The sequence below is a fragment of the Clupea harengus genome, chromosome 5 (genome assembly GCF_900700415.2).
Source record: "Clupea harengus chromosome 5, Ch_v2.0.2, whole genome shotgun sequence".
NCBI lineage: Eukaryota > Metazoa > Chordata > Actinopteri > Clupeiformes > Clupeidae > Clupea > Clupea harengus.
Window position 1 is genome coordinate 30583485 of NC_045156.1, and position 12439 is coordinate 30595923.

The following is a 12439-nucleotide window of genomic DNA, read 5'->3' on the forward strand; positions in this document are numbered from 1 at the left end:
CTAGTGCAACAAGGCGAAGAATCATTTCTAAATGTAGAAAATAACACTGACAGTGGAGTTGTGTACTTACGTAATCAATCCAATTACATTTGAGCCCAGATAAGACCATGAATATAAGAAATACAAATTACCTACATTTCCATCAATGTTCTCTGAACTCTGTGTGTGTTGTAGGAGAAAATGAATATAAGAAATACAAATGACCTCCATTTCTATCAATGTGCTCTGAACTCTGTGTGTGTTGTAGGAGAAAATGCCATCCATTTCTATCAATGTGCTCTGAACTATGTGTGTGTTGCAGGAGAAAATGCCATCCATTTCTATCAATGTGCTCTGAACTCTGTGTGTGTTGCAGGAGAAGATGTTGGATGTGTACTGGCTGCTGAGAGTGTGTATTTGCACGATTGAGCATGCTGACAACACCGGCTCTCTGTTTGCCTTCAACCCTGAGTTCTACCTCAATGTGGCCATGAACAGCTACAGCGCACTCAAAAACTACTTTAGCCCAGCCAACAGCATGGACGAGCTACCAGGTCAGTTCTCTCTCTCTCTCTCTCTCTCTCTCTCTCTCTCTCTCTCTCTCTTTCTCTCTCTCTTTCTTTCTTTCTTTCTTTCTCTCTCTTTCTCTCTCTCTCTCTCTCTTATCTCTCTCTCTCTCTCTCTCTCTCTCTCTTTCTCTGTCTCTAACCCATGAGCATAGATTAATTAAAGGAACAATGTGTAGTATTTAGTGGTATCTAGTGGCGAGGTTGCAGATTGCAGTGAACTGAATACCCCTCCCTCACTCCTCGTATGTAAAAAAAGGTACGGTGTCCATCAGGGGCCAGTAGCTACTTCCAAAAAGATGTAATGGTCTACGACTGCTGTAGCTTCCTTGGACTGTAAATTGTGAAGTAGATTACATTTACATTTACATTTAGTCATTTAGCAGACGCTTTTATCCAAAGCGACTTACAATGTATACACATTTTACATTTACACTGATGGCACACTGCACATCAGGAGCAATTAGGGGTTCAGTGTCTTGCTCAAGGACGCTTCGACAGGGAATCGAACTAGCAACCTTCTGCTTACTAAACGACTTCTCTACCTCCTGAACCACTGTCGCCCAAGTGAAGTATATATTAGATGTAATGGTCTATGACTGCTGTAGCTCCCTTGGAGTATAAATTGTGAAGTTGTGAAGTATATATTAGATGTAATGGTCTATGACTGCTGTATTTTCCTTGGACTGTAAATTGTGAAGTATATATTAGTTGACATGAGCTCCACAGTGGGCCCTAGTGAACAGAAAGTAGGAGTGAAGTATATTTCAGCGATTTTTGAGAACATGAAGTTGAGTCTACAAGGAATGTTCTAATTAAAATGTCTCCAAAAATATCCATGTTGTAAAATGACTCAATCCCTTTTCAATATTGCCCTCCCAAGTTCCTTAGTGTAGTAATTATTAAGGTTCTAAAGCCCCTGGGCTCTCAGGCCCCTAGACGTAGACCCCCTCAGGGCTGGCTGGGCCAGCAGAGGCGTGCCGGAATATTGTGAGCACTTATCAAAATGATGTATTGATGGCTGTGTGTGTGTGTGTGTGTGTGTGTGTGTGTGTGTGTGTGTGTGTGTGTGTGTGTGTGTGTGTGTGTGTGTGTGTGTGTGTGTGTGTGTGTGTGTGTGTGTGTGTGTGTGTGTGTGTGTGTGTGTCTTGCATGATGTTTGGTTCCTGTTACAGGCTATGAGGAAACACTCACTCAGCTGGCTGCTATTCTTGCTAAGCACTTTGCGGATCCACGCATAGTGGGGACAGGTGAGTAGCCTAAGGGGCGATAGGATGCTGTTATGCATGATTCAGTTGTTACTCAAGGACATTTACAATACATGATTTCTGAGCCATTTTATTTACAGCAGCCAGTTAGAATCTGGAGAAATATTCTAAATGACAGCTGCTGTGCAGGTAGAGCAATTCGCTACCTGCTGTGAGTTTGCCTAGGCCTAAATTCCAGACTTTCCAGACCAGACTTATTACAGACACCAGTATGATTCGATCAGACAGAATTGAGGGATTTATTGAGCACAGGCCTAAATGAGTGTGACCGTGTGTGTTGGGCCTCTGCTTTTGACGTTTATGGATTAACCTGCTGCAGTTAACCCCAGTGATGTGTCCAGGTAAACGCCTTGTCTGATCATGCGATCTGTAGGGACCCCCCCCCCCCCCCCCCCCCCTCTCTGTCTGTGGTGGGAGATGGGTATAAAAATAAATAAAAGACTGTACAGGAATGCTAATATTTACTAGTCAAACACAGAAATATTTGTTGCTTTTTCTCTCTCCAGACATCAAAGACTCCCTCATGCAGGCCCTAGCCAGCTACGTGTGCTACCCTCAATCCCTCAGGGCTGTGGAGAGGATCCCAGAGAACCAGTGAGTTGTGAGAGCAAGCGTCTTTGGCACCAGGAGTAGAACTGTGCAGTCTTAACTGCCATTTCTACCTCTCCTGGTTGGAAGGCAGTTACTAAAGCAAATGGATGAATGTTACCTGTTGCCGATGGAGGCAGTATGTGCATGTGATGTATAATCTATGAGCCATGTGATGTGTGTGTGTGTGTGTGTGTGTGTGTGTGTGTGTGTGTGTGTGTGTGTGTGTGTGTGCACTTCCCCCAGACGTGTGGCCATGATGAGGAATCTGCTGGCCCCCTATGAGCAGAGGCCCTGGGCTCAGACCAACTGGATCCTGGTGCGCTTCTGGAAGGTGACATTCTCTCTTTCTTCCTCTATAAGGCTTGCTCTGTCCTTTCCCCCACTGTGAGGGAATGGAGACTGCAAAAAGAGAATTTCAATCACTCTCATTCATGTTCTCATTGATTTCACCCTGCCCCCAGCTCTTTCTCCAGAGAATGTCCCTCTGAGGTGAAACAAATGTGTGTGTGTGTGTTTGTGTACACTGCCATTACACAGTTTGAAATCACTGAGGGATATCCTTGTTTGAAAGAAAATCATATATTTTTTTATTTGAAAAACCTAAAATTGATCAGAAATATAGTGTACAGATGGTTAATGTTGTAAATAGCTATTACAGCTGTATATGGCAGACCTTCTATGGCTATAATATATATTTCATTCAAAATGTATTTTCTGTTTAAGGCACAGTATGTTGGTTAATTCTAAATTAGCATGTTTAAAACGCTAATCCATCATTAGAAAACCCTTTTGCAATTGGGTTTGTATGTTTTGAAGACTGTTGTGCTGTTTAAGGATGCGCCTGCCTTCTGTCGGCTGTTTGAGGATCTGGAGCATCAGCAGTGGTGGACTTGATTATGGTCTAAAAATGGTCAGACTGAAAGAGCTCTCTTCAAAAAGGCATCAGTGTATTATTGTTCTAAGACATAGTCTAGTCTAGACACAGGTCTAGACACAGGCTAGTCCACGCAAGAAATGGTCAAACAATGAAGATATCGTGCAAAGGTGTCCACCACATCCTTTACAGAACACGAAGGAAAAGGAAACAGATCCTCATTAGAAAACAGGAAAAGGAAACCTACATTGGTTGAAAGATGATTGGAAAAAGTTTCTAATCCAATCTAAGTTGAGGTGTTTGTTTCACAGAGAAGGATCTTTGTGTTGCACAGAACCTTAACCTCCTTGTGCAAGACCTATAGAGGTAGTCTATAGAGGTAGTCTATAGGCAGTCCTTTTCTACCTCTATAACAGACACATTCGGAGCTGTGTGCTTTGCTCTCATAACGTCATGTCCAGGAGAGGAGATCTAATGCTGTTTTGGGCCGAAGCCTTTCCTCCAGTTTTCGCCTGCTTGTGGAGCTGATTGTTCATTGTGTAACAGCCAAAATATACTCTATACACTATGGAGCCTGTGAGGTTGATAACTGTTGGTGTTTTTAGTTTCCAATAGTGATTCCTTATCGTTTTCAAGACTATCATAATGTTCATGTGATTACTAACCACAGTACTTTGCCATACTGGTAGCGGACACAAGAGACTCAGCGGTGATCTGTTTTTTCTTGTTTTTTTTTCAGGGTTGTGGGTTTGGCTACAGGTACACCCGGTTGCCTCATCTACTTAAAACCAAACCTGAGGATGCCACACTGCCCAGCCTTCAGAGTAAGTAGACCCCCATATACAGCTATATTTTACAGCTATACTTACTCACCCCATCACAGATACAGCTATACTTACTCACCCCATCACAGATACAGCTATACTTACTCACCCCATCACATATACAGCTATACTTACTCACCCCATCACATATACAGCTATACTTACAGCTATACTTACAGCTATACTTACTCACTCCGTCACATATACAGCTATACTTACAGCTATACTTACAGCTATACTTACTCACTCCATCACAGAAACAGCTATACTTACTCACTCCATCACATATACAGCTATACTTACAGCTATACTTACAGCTATACTTACTCACTCCATCACAGAAACAGCTATACTTACTCACTCCATCACAGAAACAGCTATACTTACTCACTCCGTCACATATACAGCTATACTTACAGCTATACTTACAGCTATACTTACTCACTCCGTCACATATACAGCTATACTTACAGCTATACTTACAGCTATACTTACTCACTCCATCACAGAAACAGCTATACTTACTCACTCCATCACATATACAGCTATACTTACTCACTCCATCACAGATACAGCTATACTTACTCCCTCCATCACGGACTAGGGCGCTATACTTACTCCCTCCATCACGGACTAGGGCGCTAGTTTGAGAGCCAAAATGGCTGATGGAAGCTAAAGACACACGTGCACAAAGAAGAGACACTTCAGAGAAAGTGGGAAGAGTCAGGTCGAAGTTAATTAGTGAAACGTTTGGTTGATGTATGTATGGGATTGTTGCCAATGCATCGATATGTGTATGGCATCGGCCTCAGTGATGGAGATGCACATCTGTAATGCATCCATATACAATACTATGGGGTGGACCATTCAGATCAACGGAACTTTTTGGAACATTCTGAAGTTCTGATTCTGCATTGTAGATTCATACTGAAGACATTTAAACTACGAAAGAACCCATATGGAATGATGTACTAAACAAAAAAAGTTTTATCTACAATGTAGAAAATAATAAAAGTAAAGAAAAATCTTCTAAAAAAATGAGAAGGTGTGTCCAAACTTTTGACTGGTACTGTATAATAATACATCTATAATGCTACCTGTGGTCAAAATGAAAGCAAACATCTACTGCTTCACTAGCCAATATCATGAAGTCAAAGTTCACAAAATCTGACACGTTGTATTGATACCACATTTTTTCGGACACATGCCAAATTTCGTGAATTTTGTCCATGGGGACGCTGTAACTGGTACATTCCAATACCTTAGGAACTAAGCTCAAATTTGGACCAATACCTTAGGAACTAAGCTCAAATTTGAACCAATACCTTAGGAACTAAGCTCAAATTTGGACCAATACCTTATAGGCCAGGCAAATTAACCCTTTTTGGAGCCAATAATAGAATTAATTGTAAAAGAATTTTTTTCAGCATAGATCATTTCTATGAGGTGTCCAGAACAACATACTAAAAGTCCTAAGAAATCCTAGTTGAGGAAATATGTTTAATTCTCATCAATCTGAGATGTGTGCTAATAATGCATGGCAAAAATACACCTCAAAAATGTAATTTTTTTCCTTTCAAAATGAAACTTTACACAATGAAAGTACCCATGAAAAGTAACATTTTTTGTATTACAAGTTTCTTTGAAAATGAATTTTAATATGCAAATGAGCTATACACTAATCGAATATGCCCAAAATACATCCAAATAGGCTTATTTTTTTCCTTTACTCCTACCACAATAAAACTTTACATAGTAAAAGTATACATGAAAAGTAACTTTTTTTGTATTACAAGTTTCTTTTTAAATGAATTTAAATATGCACATGAGCATCACACTTATTGAATATGTCCTAATTGCATAGGCAGAAACACCATACCCCTGGCAGGTACTACCAAGCCAGGCAGTTTTCAGGTTAGAGGCCAGTCTAAAAGCAGCATTGCCATCTCCCATTGGCAGTAGGATGATTGGATGAAGATTGGGCCGATGTATTTGTCATACATATGAAGGTGTTTCTGCCTATAGACATATTCAATAAGTGTGGAGCTCATGTGCATATTCAAATTAATTTCAAAAGAAACTTGTAATACAAAAAAAGTTACATTTCATGTATACTTTTACTATGTAAAGATTTATTGTGGTAGGAGTAAAGGAAAAAAATAAGCCTATTTGGATGTATTTTGGGCATATTCGATTAGTGTATAGCTCATTTGCATATACAAATTAATTTCAAAAGAAACTTGTAATACAAATTGTTTTACTTTTCATGGGTACTTTCATTGTGTAAAGTTTCATTTTGATAGGAGTAAAGGAAAAAAATTACATTTTTGAGGTGTATTTTTGCCATGCATTATTAGCACACATCTCAGATTGATGAGAATTAAACATATTTCCTCAACTAGGATTTCTTAGGACTTTTAGTATGTTGTTCTGGACACCTCATAGAAATGATCTATGCTGAAAAAAATTCTTTTACAATTAGTCTGTCGTAAAACGCTATTTTGCCTGGACTATTAGGAACTAAGCTCACATTTGGACCAATACCTGAGGAACTAAGCTCAAATTTGGACCAATACCTTAGGAACTAAGCTCAAATTTGGACATTTGCTATGCTTATACTTGGCTACATTTGCTCACATCTCCTAAAGATCCATTAGGCTTGCTCAACAAAATAATGACCTATGGCCAATCAATATTTAGCAGCTAATACACGTTTGTGTGAATGGCCTATCTTAAGCTCATTAATAATGGCATATAAAAGATATTTGTCCAATTTCAAACTAATCGTCCCTAAGATGTCGCTACAACAAATTGCGCCATGTTTTCCTCTGACATGGTTTGGCCTTGTCTTCAAAATTCATTTTGATTTCAAATCCTTACGGAACATTACAGAACATTCCATTAAAGAATCATTCAATCTTAAACCGCTTGGGGCAGTTTACACATTGTGCTTGATTGCTGCTTTTCTTTATGAAAATATATACCCGTCCCTGCGTGTGCACAAGCGGTCATTCAGTGTGTTGGAAATGTTTGGAAGCCTAGGGAGCTTTCCTATTTAGTATTCTCTCGTATTTAGTGCTGATTCAGTAAATAACCTCGGCTTATTGGTTGAAAAGACTGGTAGGTTCTGAAATGGGAGTCAAATGTGGGAAAGGCAAGTAACTGTACATTACTTTAAACTACTTTTTCAATTCATGGGACTAAACGTTGTATATTTTATCGGTTTTGCCAATACAGCAGCCACCTTTGGCCTCTTTCGACACTTAGCAGTAGCACGTATTGGTATCAGCCTCCTCATATTGGTTTTGACCAATGCTTGTTTAAATTCACCCGCTTCTGTTTACCCAATGAATGGCTTATTTTGTTTCACCTCTTCCCGAACCTGTGTCGTGATTTCACTCCGCTGCGCATTGGGGTCGTGTTCATCCTGTTGGGATTTATTTTCCGATACTGACCGGGCGGACTATACATTATCCCCCACATATCAAATATGAAATATATGATACAGCAAGTATTTAAGGTATTTATTTGTAAATCCCTTCATTGTCTTTCTGTCACCGTCATGAATTTTTGATGACACGAAACTTGGTATGTGGCCTCAGGACCCCTTCCTGAGGTGGTGCATAAATGATGCCTTAATGGCTACTGCTGTAATAAGCAAACAGTTTTTGCCCACCGCAAGGCAATACAAATGAACAATCATAACAATGTGGCTTAAACTACAGTCTGTTTATCTCATGTTTCAGCAAAACCAACCTGGCTGCCTCTGCTACCACTACAAACCTTTTTTGACTGCCGAGCAGAAATGAAACTCTGAATGGCTATTAGCTTCCTCAGTCTTAATGTAAACAAGACAGAGGTTATTATTTTTGGTTCCCCTGACATAAGTAATGTGCTCGTTCCTCTTACCTCCACCATACCAATAGCCTATAGTAAAGCATCTTGGGGTGTTTTTTGACTCCGATCTAAAATTCGACAGGAAGCTAAGTTCGGTTATTAGTGCTTCATTTTTACCAGCTGAGAACCACTGCAAGTGAGAAATTCCCCATCCCAAAAAGAGAATGTTTGAGAAGGTGGTCCATGCTTTTATATCTTCCAGACTGGACTATTTCACTATACTTAAGCATGAGCCAAGCATCAAGTTAAAATTGGTCCAAAATGCTGCAGCTAGACTTTTAACTAAGGCTAAGGAAGTCTGACCGCAGAACTACATTGGGGTTAGGGGTTAGGCTAGAGTTCAGGGTGGATTTAAAGATGTTATTGTTTGGTTTAAATGCTGTAAATGGACCAGCTCCAACCTATATTAATAATATTAATATTAATCTCCTGACCCCTTACACCCCATTAAGGACTTTAAGGTCCTCCGATTAGCTTTTAATAATAATAATAATAATTTATTTTATTTGTAATGCACTCTTCATTCAAAAGAATCTCAGAGTGCCAACATATTAAAAACTAACTATAATAATACAATAAAATAAAAATGAATTAACATAAGCATAATAGAAAACTTTTTAACATTTTAACATACGACTTTTACTGGTTTTACCTTGGTCTAATTGAATGAAATGAGAGGATCGTCAAGTTTTCACTGTCATTGGTCCCAAGGTATGGCATAGTCTTCCATTCTATGCTTAGCCCACGATGTTGTGTTCTTCATTCAGTAAAGTCTGTGTTTCTATGTGTGTGTGTGTGTGTTTGTTTCTTTGTTTTCATGAGTTTGTTCCTCTGGTTTTCTTTCTTCCCCCCGACTATTAATTCTTTCCCATTTGTTCGTTCTCACCTGCATGCCTTTCAGGAGATTTGTCCATTGCTAGCTTTCAAAGTAAGTTTCCCCTGTCTGTCTGTCTGTTCTTTCCTCGTCTCTCTTGTGTCTCTTCTGATGAGCCTAACCCCACATTAGGTAGTAGCTGTTAGTTAGTGATCATTTAGGAAAATGCAACTGGGCTGTTATTGTGTGCTTAGTAATTACTACGCAGTATTGATGTACAGTACCAGTCAAAAGTTTGGACACACCTTTCATTTTTTGGAGAAGTGTTTTCTCTACTTTTATTATTTTCTACATGGTAGATTAATACTGAAGACATTTAAACTACGAAAGAACACATATGGAATGATGTACTAAACAATAAAAGTGTTATCTACCATGTAGAAAATAATAAAAGTAAAGAAAAAAACGTCTCCAAAAATGAGAAGGTGTGTCCAAACTTTTGACTGGTACTGTATCTGTAGCCAGGTATGTGATCCTGGGATTGGAATGAACACTGGAAAGAGGTCCGGACAGCAGGGTTATTCTCCTTAACTAAAACAAAAAAAAACAAACAAACATTTGTTTGACAAAAAAATGATCAATTTGAATCGGTCAATCCGTTTGTCAATTTACATGTCAATCAAATTTGAGGGTGTGGCCCCCCATAATGACTCTACAGCCAATATCTTCTGATGTAAAGGTCCAAACGTGCCCAGACTTGGTAAATACTACAATTCTTTGGACGCATGCCAAATTTAGCTCAATTCCATCTAGAGGGTGTGTTGCAAATGCCATGTCAATTTCTTAAGAGACACTTAACATAAAAATGTTCTTGAAGTGCCAGTTGGCTCATCAAAATGGCAGATAACAGCCAATTCAATTTGAGCAGTGAGTATATTTACCTGTGTAAATGGCCGCTTTTCATGAAAATAGGCTCGCACATAATGGCACATAGAAGCTATGTACCAAAAATGAAGCAAATCGGCCACAAGGGGACGCTACAATAAGCACATCTGCATTTTGGCTAAATGCCTTGTCAATGAAAACGTCCCACCATTCCAATTTTGTGAAAAGAGCAAATGAACTAGTCAGAGGCCCCTCATCCGATTGGCATTCCCATTGTTCATTTGATGACATCATCTCTAGACCCTCCTGACACAAAGTTATCAAAATGATTTTGATCTGTCCATCCATTTCAAAGGTACGCGTCCATCAAATGATTTGAAGGCGTGGCCTATAATGACTCTATGGCCAATATCCTGTCATGTAACCAAACGTACACCCTCCATAACAAACACAGTCTTTAGATTTACGCCAAATTTCATAAATTAAATAAATACATTGTTCATAGAGGGTGCTACAACTGACATATTGCAATATCTTCATGAACTACTTAAGATAAACATCTGAAATCCGGTATACTTATAATTGGACCAGTTTGCTCACATTCCCTAAAATGTCGTCCTTCACCTGTTGAATCTGTCAAATCCAAATTCTGTATCATGTATTTACCACTGGATGTCTGTATATATATCATGTACATCTACCAAATGCAGGCTATGTACAACACCTGTTGTTTCCCTTCCCCTTCTGCCACACAACCCTCCCCCCTTCCCCCCTTCCTATCTCCACCCGGCCGACCTCAAGGAGATGGGTCCCCCCTTATGTGCTGTGGTTCTGCTTAAGGTTCCTTCCTGACTAACAGGGAGTTTTTTCTTGCCCGTGTTGCCATTGTGCTTGCACTAAGGGGGTTTCAGGCTCTGGGCTCTGTAAAGCGCCTAGAGACAATTGTATTGTTATGGCGCTATATAAATAAAATTGAATTGAATTGAAATCCTTTAACGCTTTGCCTCTTGGGGTACTATGCTCTTCCTGCTTGGACCCTGATGATCGCCACTTGCAGCTATGCTACTTAAATTGAAATTTCCTGATGCTTATTCAGATGTTAGTAAAAGAGCTTTTGGAATAACAGAGAACCTGTTTGCCTCCCCTAATTTACTGGCAAAATCAGGACTGTCTGTCGTTTGTGTGTGTGATTGAGTGTGCGTGTGCGTGCGAGTGTGTGTGTGTGTTTTGGGAGCTCATTTGCATGTATGATCATCGTATTAATATACTTTGTTACAGACTCTTTGTCTCTCCGTCTGTGTGTGTGTGTGTGTGTGTGTGTTTGTGTGTGTGTGTGTTGACCCCTGACCTCCACGCTTCCCCCTCTTCCTGATTCTACTGGTCTGCCATTTCTAGTCTGAATTTAAAACAGAAAAGGAGCCCGGCAGTCTGGCCTGAGACAGTTAGGGCACAGTACGGGAGATGAAAGCTCCTCTGTCTCCTCTGTGCCTCTGTATGGAGTGAGTCCCTCCTAATCACCAGGGTTAAGCAGGGGCGACAGTGGTACAGGAGGTAGAGAAGTCGGTTAGTAATCAGAAGGTTGCTAGTTCGATTCCCTGTCGAAGTGTCCTTGAGCAAGACACTGAACCCCTAATTGCTCCTGATGTGCAGTGTGCCATCAGTGTAAATGTAAAATGTGTATACATCCTTGTAAGTCGCTTTGGATAAAAGCGTCTGCTAAATGACTAAATGTAAAATGTAATGTAACCTTTGAGCAGTTCCCTCTGCACACACCCTTCCTCTCCTGGAGGCACTCATGATGTTTTTCTTGTGGGGCCTTACACACAATATTTGTCACTGAATGCCATGCTTCAGAATGACATGGGCTTGATTCCAGCTTAGCTGTGCTTCTAGTAATCTGGATAACAGCGGTTGAGATGATGATGTATTATCATTGTCTGATGGCACATTTGGTTGGTGAATATGTGAATGTTCCTCTCCCTGAGTATCTGTTACAGATGATTCATTCTCTGTTAGATCCTAACTTTTCTCTGTGCTGCATTAGCCCAGCCCCATGTGTGGATTGAACAGGGACACACTGTTCATCTTCTGCCTCGGTCCTCCTTTGAACAGGGCTGAAACTCAAATGCTATGAAGTATGGCAGAATTATTAGCTGCTCGTGACCCTGAGTCAAGTAGAGGACATGCCATTTCTCAGATTACTTCTCCCTTCCCGTCAGTGGAGAAACAACTCTCTCTCTCTCTCTCTCTCTCTCTCTCTCTCTCTCTCTCTCTTTCTTTCTTTCTTTCTTTCTCTCTCTCTCTCTCTCTCTCTCTCTCTCTCTCTCTCTCTCTCTCCTATCTGCTCCCCTGCCGTCCTTTCAGCCATGGGTCCCAGAGGAGAGATGATGTGTATTACAATGACCGTCATCTAATTAAATGCAAAGGTTGCGCTTAGTGTGATGGGTAGAAATGTAGTAATGGTAAATAATTAGCCTTTTGTTAGTGGCCTTTTATGGGGGATTTAGTGTGTACAGACCTAACTGTGGTGTCATTGCTCCTATTGGCTCGTGCGGTGCAAATCCCATGCGCTCCAGGGAAAGGTATTAAATTACTGCTGCCACCGCGACAGACTGAGGCAGCCTGTGTAAGTTTCAGGGAAAGCTATTAGTGAAGGCTGCAGGGGCTAAATTGCGTAGTTTCTCAAGGGTGTTGTGCCTCCAGCTACCATGTCAGAGGCAATGGCACAATGTCAGAGGCAC

The 12439-nt window shown here is 40.4% G+C and overlaps 1 protein-coding gene across 5 annotated transcripts in view; it reads left to right on the plus strand.

The window, feature by feature from the left end:
* Nucleotides 1–12439, plus strand: part of LOC105903027 (E3 ubiquitin-protein ligase RNF123) — a 95663-nt gene that overhangs the window by 35167 nt on the left and 48057 nt on the right. For 4 of the 5 annotated variants that reach the window (XM_031568535.2, XM_031568534.2, XM_031568533.2 and 1 more), the window contains 6 exons: nucleotides 356–533; nucleotides 1721–1795; nucleotides 2320–2407; nucleotides 2648–2735; nucleotides 4018–4102; nucleotides 8901–8927. In XM_031568535.2, the coding sequence (XP_031424395.1) occupies nucleotides 356–533; nucleotides 1721–1795; nucleotides 2320–2407; nucleotides 2648–2735; nucleotides 4018–4102; nucleotides 8901–8927 (541 nt within the window). The remainder of the gene's footprint in view (nucleotides 1–355; nucleotides 534–1720; nucleotides 1796–2319; nucleotides 2408–2647; nucleotides 2736–4017; nucleotides 4103–8900; nucleotides 8928–12439) is intronic. The other variant, XM_031568537.2, reaches the window with a different exon arrangement.